This window comes from Symphalangus syndactylus, chromosome 10 (genome assembly GCF_028878055.3).
Source record: "Symphalangus syndactylus isolate Jambi chromosome 10, NHGRI_mSymSyn1-v2.1_pri, whole genome shotgun sequence".
In the NCBI taxonomy this organism is placed as follows: domain Eukaryota; kingdom Metazoa; phylum Chordata; class Mammalia; order Primates; family Hylobatidae; genus Symphalangus; species Symphalangus syndactylus.
This window is the reverse complement of record NC_072432.2, coordinates 116,689,589-116,699,046: the sequence shown is the minus strand read 5'-3', so window position 1 is coordinate 116,699,046 and position 9,458 is coordinate 116,689,589. Positions and strand designations below refer to the sequence as shown.

Below are 9,458 nucleotides of genomic sequence, written 5' to 3'. Positions count from 1 at the left end.
TGAGACTCACGCCTGTAGTCCTAGCACTTTGACAGGCCAAGGCAGGAGGATCACTTCAATCCAGGAAATAGAGGCTGCAGCGAGCTATGATGGCATTACTGCACTCCAGCCTGGGTGGCAGAGGGAGACCCTGTCCGTAAAAAAAAATAAAAGAAGAGAAAAGACAAGGAAAGAAAATACTTCCATCATCTCTGTTCCACTTTTGTCCGTTGTCACGGTACCGTCCAGTCCAGTCACAGTAACGGTTGGACCAATTTGGCTAACCCATTGTTTAGCCAATGGGTTAAATGTTAACAGTTGGTAATCTGGAAAAAGAGTATGCTGATGTTCTTTTGAACTACTTTTTTAAACGCAGGTTTTGCATCTGTCCTGGCCTGAAACGCCTTCCTTCCGTCTGGAAACTTTTCAAAAGGATGGTATGTCATGTGTCTGGGGAGGAAGGAAAGTTAACAGGTTATTGCGGATAAAGGAACCACCAAAGAAAACCACTTGTGCAACGGGAAAAGGCTTTGGCAAAGGTGGTTTCCTTCTTTCAGCCTGGGGTCTGGCTGCACCTACTTGTCATGCCTCTTTGAGATCGCAGAGAGAGAGAGCACACAGAACTCTCACGGTACCGCACGGCTGCAGTGACTGCGTGCTCATCCCCTGTGATTGGCTCTGACGGTCCTGAAGAGCTAACTGGAGTGTTTGTCTTGGTCATCCCATCCCCAGGAGCTTCTCAACTTCTGTTGCGGGTGGGTTGGGGCAGAGGAGCCCCGCTTTGGGGTGCGCTCCCGGCCTGGGAAAACGGCTCAGGGCGGAGGGAGGAGAGCTGGGGAAGGAGAGGAAATTGGGGAAGGAGAGGGAATTGGGGAAGGAGAGGGAACTGGGGAAGGAATCCCCTAGGGAGGAGCGGAGCGGGGCAGTGCTCAGGACTCGCCGTTCCGCGCGGTCACCTGGGGCTCAAGGCGGCCAATCCGCGGCGCGGCCCGTCCCGCGGCCAATGGGAGGGCGGCGCGGCCCGCTCCCCTGGGCTATAAGCGCGCCGGGAGGCGGAAAGTGAAAGCGGTGCGGGCTCCGCGGGCGCAGCCGGGCCGAAGCGGGGCCGCTGGGATGCTCAGGGCTCCGGAGCCGCGGCCCGGGGAGGCGAAAGCGGAGGGGGCGGCGCCGCCGACCCCGTCCAAGCCGCTCACGTCCTTCCTCATCCAGGACATCCTGCGGGACGGCGCGCAGCGGCGAGGCGGCCACACGAGCAGCCCGAGACAGCGCGACCCGGAGCCTGAGCCAGAGCCAGAGGTAGGACGCGGCCGCGCGAGGGCACAGAACGACCAGCTGAGCCCCGGGTCCCGCGCCGCGCCGGAGGAGGCCGAGACGCTGGCGGAGACCGAGCCAGGTAGGCGGCGAGGCCGGGGGCGGAGGGCAGCCCAAGGCGGACCCCCCAGAGCTCGGGGTGCAAGGACGCGGGGCCCCGCGGTGACAGGCAGAGGGACCTCCCCGCCTCCGCAGCTACGCGCGCGCCCCCGGAATGAACCCTGAGCCCCAGCGTCAGGGCGGCGCAGGATTCTGACACCGCAGGACTCTCCAGGCTCCGTGCCCTCCGCTCCCCGGGGCTCAGAAGCCGGCGCGACCGCAGCGCCACCGCCCTCCACCGTCCCAGGAGCGGATCCCGCCCCGTGCCACCCGCGATCGGCGCCAGCCCCCTGGTAGTCACGAGAACTAATAATTATTAACAGTGACAAAGCAGGGGTTGACCAGCAAAGCCTCCGTGTGCTTCCCAAACCCGTGGGCTGTAAAGCGGTACATTTGGGGTTCCCTCTGGTGTCCAGGAGAGAGAGTCCACTTATTTTCTTTCCTGTCACTTCTGATGAGGCGACCGAACACCTCGTTTAGCGAAGAGGGAATTAAAGCCCAGAATGAGCCTGCCTCTGCGTCTCCCGTGGCACAAGCCGTCTCTTGCCCACCTGGATCCTAACACCGGATGTCTTTTGGTCCGGCCTTCCAGGGTATCTTGTTCCACGGCGTGTTCCCTGCCTCCCTCTCCCGCCTCTGCTCAGCACACAGATCCAGAATCCCCATCTAATTCTACTAGACAGTAGGGAGAAAGTTCAACCACGAAACGCCTCTAACTTTGGATTCTTGATGATTCTTATAAAATGAATGCGTAATAAACATATTTACTCACTCTTCACTCCAGAAAGCTCCTTAGTCATGTGAAAAAGGTGAAATGTATCCACGATGACAGTGGGCTGTTTGTTCACTCACTAAAGAGATAAGGGTGGATTGAATTCTGTTCTCTTCCCTGCTAACATGTAACTTTTGTCCTCTCATCCCTCCTTCCCCGCTCTCCTTTCCAGAAAGGCACTTGGGGTCTTATCTGTTGGACTGTGAAAACACTTCAGGCGCCCTTCCAAGGCTTCCCCAAACCCCTAAGCAGCCGCAGAAGCGCTCCCGAGCTGCCTTCTCCCACACTCAGGTGATCGAGTTGGAGAGGAAGTTCAGTCATCAGAAGTACCTGTCGGCCCCTGAACGGGCCCACCTGGCGAAGAACCTCAAGCTCACGGAGACCCAAGTGAAGATATGGTTCCAGAACAGACGGTATAAGACTAAGCGAAAGCAGCTCTCCTCGGAGCTGGGAGACTTGGAGAAGCACTCCTCTTTGCCGGCCCTGAAAGAGGAGGCCTTCTCCCGGGCCTCCCTGGTCTCCGTGTATAACAGCTATCCTTACTACCCATACCTGTACTGCGTGGGCAGCTGGAGCCCAGCTTTTTGGTAATGCCAGCTCAGGTGACAACCATGTATGATCAAAAACTGCCTTCCCCAGGGTGTCTCTATGAAAAGCACAAGGGGCCGAGGTCAGGGAGCAAGAGGTGTGCACACCAAAGTTATTGGAGATTTGCGTGGAAATCTCAGATTCTTCACTGGTGAGACAATGAAACAACAGAGACAGTGAAGGTTTTAATATCTAAGTCCTTCCCCCAGTGCATACTGTAGGTCATTTTTTTGCTTCTGGCTACCTGTTTGAAGGGGAGAAAGGGAAAATCAAGTGCTATTTCCAGCACTTTGTATGATTTTGGATGAGCTGTACACCTGAGGATTCTGTTCTGCAACTCCATCCTCCTGTGTCACTGAATATCAACTCTGAAAGAGCAAACCTAATGGGAGAAAGGACAACCAGGATGAGGATGTCACCAACTGAATTAACCTTAAGTCCAGAAGCCTCCTGTTGGTCTTGGAATATGGCCAAGGCTCTCTCTGTCCCTGTAAAAGAGAGGGGCAAATAGAGAGTCTCCAAGAGAACGCCCTCATGCTCAGCACACATTTGCATGGGAGGGGGAGATGGGTGGGAGGAGATGAAAATATCAGCTTCTTCTTATTCCTTGTTATTCCTTTTAAAATGGTATGCCAACTTAAGTATTTACAGGGTGGCCCAAATAGAACAAGATGCACTCGCTGTGATTTTAAGACAAGCTGTATAAACAGAACTCCACTGCCAGAGGTGGGGCTGGGCCAGGAGAATCTCTGCTTGTCCAAGACAGGGGCCTAAGGAGGGTCTCCACACTGCTGCTAGGGGCCGTTGCGTTTTTTTTTATTAGCAGAAAGTGGAAAGGCCTCTTCTCAACTTTTTTCCCTTGGGCTGGAGAATTTAGAATCAGAAGTTTCCTGGAGTTTTCAGGCTATCATGTATACTGTATCCTGAGAGGCAACATAATTCTTCCTTCCCTCCTTTTAAAATTTTTTGTTCCTTTTTGCAGCAATTACTCAAGGGCTTCATTTTAGTCCAGATTTTTAGTCTGGCTGCACCTAACTTATGCCTCGCTTATTTAGCCCAAGATCTGTTCTTTTTTTTTTTTTTTTTTTTTTCCTCTCCCCAAAGCTTTATCTGTCTTGACTTTTTAAAAAAGTTTGGGGGCAGATTCTGAATTGGCTAAAAGACATGCATTTTTAAAACTAGCAACTCTTATTTCTTTCATTTAAAAATATATAGCATTAAATCCCAAATCCTATTTAAAGACCTGACAGCTTGAGAAGGTCACTGCTGCATTTATAGGACCTTCTGGTGGTTCTGCTGTTACGTTTGAAGTCTGACAATCCTTGAGAATCTTTGCATGCAGAGGAGGTAAGAGGTATTGGATTTTCATAGAGAAGGAAGAACACAGCGCAGAATGAAGGGCCGAGTTTACTGAGCTGTCCAGTGGAGGGCTCATGGGCGGGACATGGAAAAAAGGCAGCCTAGGCCCTGGGGAGCCCAGTCCACTGAGCAAGCAAGGGACTGAGTGAGCCTTTTGCAGGAAAAGGCTAAGAAAAAGGAAACCCATTTTAAAACCCAACAAGAAACTGTCCAAACGCTTTGGGAACTGTGTTTATTGCCTATAATGGGTCCCCAAAATGGGTAACCTAGACTTCGGAGAGAATGAGCAGAGAGCAAAGGAGAAATCTGGCTGTCCTTCCATTTTCATTCCATTATCTCACGTGACCTGGTAGAGGGGAGACGTTAGAAAAAAATGAAACAATAAAACAATTACTAATGAGGTACACTGAGGCCTGGGAGTCTCTTGATTCCACTACTTAATTCCGTTTAGTGAGAAACCTTTCAATTTTCTTTTATTAAACGGGCCAATTTACTGTTGGTGGCAAAATTGCCAACATAAGTTGATAGAAAGTTAGCCAATTTCCCCCATTTTCTGTGGTCTGGGCTGCTGACATTGAACCGGAGCACTAGCCAGCACAAAAGGCAGGGTAGCCTGAATTGCTTTCTGCTCTTTACATTTCTTTTAAAATAAGCATTTAGTGCTCGGTCCCTACTGAGTACTCTTTCTCTCCCCTCCTCTGAATTTAATTCTTTCAACTTGCAATTTGCAAGGATTACACATTTCACTGTGATGTATATTGTGTTGCAAAAAAAAGTGTCTTGGTTTAAAATTATTTGGCTTGTGAATCCATCTTGCTTTTTCCCCACTGGAACTAGTCATTAACCCATCTCTGAACTAGTAGAAAAACATTTGAAAAGCTAGTCTATCAGCATCTGACAGGTGAACCGGATGGTTATCAGAACCATTTCACCCAGACAGCCTGTTTCTATCCTGTTTAATAAATTAGTTTGAGTTCTCTACATGCATAACAAACCCTGCTCCAATCTGTAACATAAAAGTCTGTCACTTGAAGTTTAGTCAGCACCCCCACCAAACTTTATTTTTCTATGTGTTTTTTTGCAACATATGAGTGTTTTGAAAATAAAGTACCCATGTCTTTATTAGATGTATCTGTGTGTGATTTTCAGTTTCCTAAAAACTACATGCTGTGTAACTTAGATATTTCTAATTACCATATCCTCTTGCCCTCGTCCACCTAACACACCAATTGCAACCTATGGTGATCAAAAGCCTCAGCCTACCCAGTAGCTGGTGACAGCCATCCTTTTATAAATACACTGTCCTTCGTTCCTGTTAAGTCATGGGGAGAGGAAGGCCTTTTCTCTCTTCAGTCTAATAATCAACTGTTCCACTATTCATAATAGCAACATCATGGGCTGAACCTATGTGTCCATCAACAGATGATTAGATTGTAAAATGTGGTGCATATATACCATGGAATACATACACAACCATCAAAAATAATGAAATCACATCTTTTGCAGCAATATGGATGGAACTAGAAGCCCTTATCATAAGTGAAATGACTCAGAGACAGAAAGTGAGAAACTGCATGTTCTCATTTGGAAATGGGAGCTAAACGATGGGTATACAGAGTGGAATAAGAGACACTGGAGGCTCCAAAATGTTGGAGGGTGGGAGGAAAGTGAGGGATGAAAAATGACTGGGTACAGTGTTCACTATTTGGGCAATGGGTACTGAAATTCCAGACTTCACCACTGTGCAATAGATCCATGCAACACAACTGCACTTGTACCCCCGATCCTATAAAAATAAAAATAAAAACATTTAAATAATCACCTACTCCAGCCAAGGAATACCTTTTGTTAAAAAGAAAAAAAAAGGATAACCAAGTATTTACTTACATTTCTTGAAGACCTTAAAGCGAACACAAAGACTACAGCAATCCTTCTTTAAAAGTTCCCCTTTGGCCAGGCGCGGTGGCTCACGCCTGTAATCCCAGCACTTTGGGAGACCAAGGTGGGCAGACCACCTGAGGTCAGGAGTTCGAGACCAGCCTGGCCAACATGGTTAAACCCTGTCTCTACTAAAAATACAAAAATTAGCTGGGCATAGTGGCAGACGCCTGTAATCCCAGCTACTCCAGAGGCTGAGACAGGAGAATCACTTGAACCCAAGAGGTGGAGGTTGCACTCAGCCGAGATCATGCCACTGCGCTCCAGCCTGGGTGACAGAGCAAGACTCTGTCTCAAAAAAAAAAAAAAAAAATTCCCCTTTTATGTTCCGCTAGCCCCTCACACTATAACTTCCCTGGCTCCTGCATCTCCCAAAAAATGTCACCTTCATCCAAAGCTGATAGACCTCTTGCAAGTGACGCCTTTGAACTGGAATCACAAGTATGAAAAATAGGTTTTATTAATGTGTTAAAATAAAACATAAACAACACATCCTTCATCTCCTTGCACTTAAACCTTCATTAAATCCCACAAGAGAAGAATCCCATGCACCTGATTGCCTTCAAGAATTGATGGTTTCTTCCTCCCTCCTTCAAGGAAATAGAAGCTTAAAGAGTAAGGTGCTTACTCTAAAGAAAATATATCATAATTTCAAACTTTGCTCTAATCCTTTAAGCACATGTACACATAGGTGGGGCTTCTCTTGGCATGCTCACATCCTAAGATTTACCTCTTTGCACAAATCTGTAACCATCTTCCCCTCCCCTGGAAGGCCATGAGCTCTCAAATTACAAAGACACTTGCAGTCAATTAACAGATGTAGATTTTAACACGGTGAAATCCTGTCTCTACTAAAAATACAAAAAAATTAGCCAGGCATGGTGGTGGGCGCCTGTAGTCCCAGCTACCCGGGAGGCTGAGGCAGGAGAATGGCGTGAACCCGAGAGGCAGAGCTTTCACTGAGCCAAGATCACGCCACCGCACTCACTCCACCCTGGGCGACAGAGCGAGACTTCCTCTCAAAAAAAAAAAAAAAAGGAGTAACTAATCCAGGAAATTAAAAAATCTCCCATCCCTTAAGAAAGTCCTCTTCTCCCTCCTCTTTTTGTCCCTTTTCCAACTTTCTTTCAATATCTCTGCTAATCTCACATCCCTCTCTTCTAGCAACTCCCCTTAGCATGCCATCCAGCAACCCCAGTTAGCATGCCACATGTTCATGGCATCTGGAATTTCTCTTCAGTTTGTCTCTCAAGTTACTTCTGGTGAAAGTGTCTAGAGCCACTGCAGCTTTGTCATCTGTGGTCCCATTGGTTCTCCCCAAGCCTCCTTAGGAAGGCCAACCATAGCTGTCAGAGGGGAAATGAATGTCAGAGACTTGCATCAAACAACAATGTTTTCCTTCTATCAAAGCAAATTACTGTTGTAGGGTGATGTTAATTTCACACATCTTAAAGCTGACCTTGAAGGAAACAGTGGCTATTATGAGAAAGTCACTTAGCTTAGGTGCCCGGGAAACAGCTCCAGTGAATGGGGAATTGCACACAGAAGCTTTCTTGAGAGGGTGCTTGGGACACATCTTGGAGGAAGTGAGGAAGGCAGGGTTGAGAGAAGGACACTACTAGTTTTTAAAATAAGTACTGAGGCCACACGCCTTGGCTCACACCTGTAATCCCAGCACTTAGGGAGACCATGAAAGGAGGATCACTTGAGCCCAGGAGTTAAAGACCAACCTGGGTGACATACTGAGACCCCTGTCCCTACCAAAAATACCAAAATTAGTCAGGTGTGGTGGAGGAAGGCAGGGTTAAGGCAGCTGCAACTGAGGCCTCACCCAATACCTTAAGAAGCTCCAAAACCACTGTGCCCTAAATTGAGGATCGTAGGCTGGACATTTGTATCCCAGCATCAGCTGCCTCCTGAAAATGAGAATACCCCTGGGCAATGTAGTCCTGTCTGTGTTAGGCAATGGCCATCGAGGAACCCAGCTTTGATTCATTGCACCAATATGCCTAGCAGCTGGGAGCACATCAGCCCTGCACAGGGGGACTCAGTGGACCACCATGTGATCCACTATAAAACATAAGATCCTTTCCTTGGTCACTCTCAGGGCCACGGTCCCACCATTTTTCGCAGTGAGAAAATCAGTGTCAGACGAGGCTTGGAGCTCTGAGTTCTGCACCCAGACAGCCAGACTCTGCTCCTCCCATGGCCATGATGAACACGTCACCAGGGCATGCTTTTCAGAGCTGAAAGTTATTTACTGCTCGAGAAAAAGGGCAGGACCGATAGCCCTGGGACATGAAGAGCTCCTAGTTTAGCCTAGACTTGGCCTTCATGCAAACTTTCCCAGACAGACTACCCCGTGGAAAGGGTTATCTAAAGTCTGCAAGGGAAAGGAAAAGAATTTCAGTTTCCATGGTGTGTTCTCCCCTAATTTATGCAAAGGCTGTAGATGCAGCCTTGACTTATTTCCTGAGCTTGCTCTGGGTCCAATATGGAGTAGAGGATAGATTTAGGACAGAGATTTAGGATAGATCCATTGTGTGGCATCTTCTAACTGGGCATTCTTCACCTGTTTCTAGCCAGCTCAGTCATAGGGAGAGCCCATACTGGGGAGGTGACTGGGTAGAGAGAAAAGGGTGATACACAGAGAAAAGTCCTATTTTCTCATTGGAATGATTGTGGGATACCTAGAGAATTTGTTTAAAGCCTAGTGTATTAGTCCGTTTCTACAATGCTATAAAGAACTGCCCAAGACTGGGTAATTTATACAGGAAAGAAGTTTAACTACTCAAAATTCCACAGGCTTAACAGCAAGCATGGCTAGGAAGCCTCAGGAAACTTACACTCATGGCAGAAGGCAAAGGGGAAGCAAGCAAGTCTTACATGCGGCAGGTGGGAAGTGAACTGAGAGTATAGGAAAAACTCCCACTTTTAAAACCATCAGAGCTTGTGAGACTCGTTCACTATCATGAGAACAGCATGGGGGAAACCACCTCCATAATCCAATCACCTCCCACCAGGTTCCTCCCTTGACACATTGGAATTGCAATTCAAGATGAGATTTGGGTGGTGACACAGAGCCAAACCATATCACCTAGAAATCTGCATGGGAGAATAAATGCTGATTTTGCTCTCTTAACAGTGAAAGTCCAGCAGTAATTAGTCTCAAAGACCAATTGTATCCATGAGAACTCATGGACACAGGAAGGGGAACATCACGCTCCGGGAACTGTTGTGGGGTGGGTGGAGGGGGGAGGGACAGCATTAGGAGATACACCTAATGCTAAATGACGAGTTAATGGGTGCAGGAAATCAACATGGCACATGGATACATATGTAACAAACCTGCACATTGTGCACATGTACCCTAAAACCCTAAAGTATAATAAAAAAAAAAAAAAAAGACCAA

General features: G+C 47.8%; 1 protein-coding gene across 2 annotated transcripts; it reads left to right on the top strand.

Moving 5' to 3' along the window:
* The first annotated feature begins 1,047 nt into the window (after positions 1 to 1,047).
* Positions 1,048 to 5,233, top strand: NKX3-1 (NK3 homeobox 1). 2 transcript variants are annotated; one of them, XM_055295710.2, is made up of 3 exons: positions 1,093 to 1,125; positions 1,345 to 1,372; positions 2,334 to 5,233. In XM_055295710.2, exons 1-3 carry the CDS (start codon positions 1,093 to 1,095, stop codon positions 2,750 to 2,752), a joined length of 480 nt encoding a protein of 159 aa, XP_055151685.1. In that variant the 3' UTR covers positions 2,753 to 5,233. The 2 variants fall into 2 exon arrangements, with proteins under 2 accessions (XP_055151684.2, XP_055151685.1); XM_055295709.2 differs by having other exon boundaries at positions 1,048 to 1,372.
* The last annotated feature ends 4,225 nt before the right edge of the window (positions 5,234 to 9,458 follow it).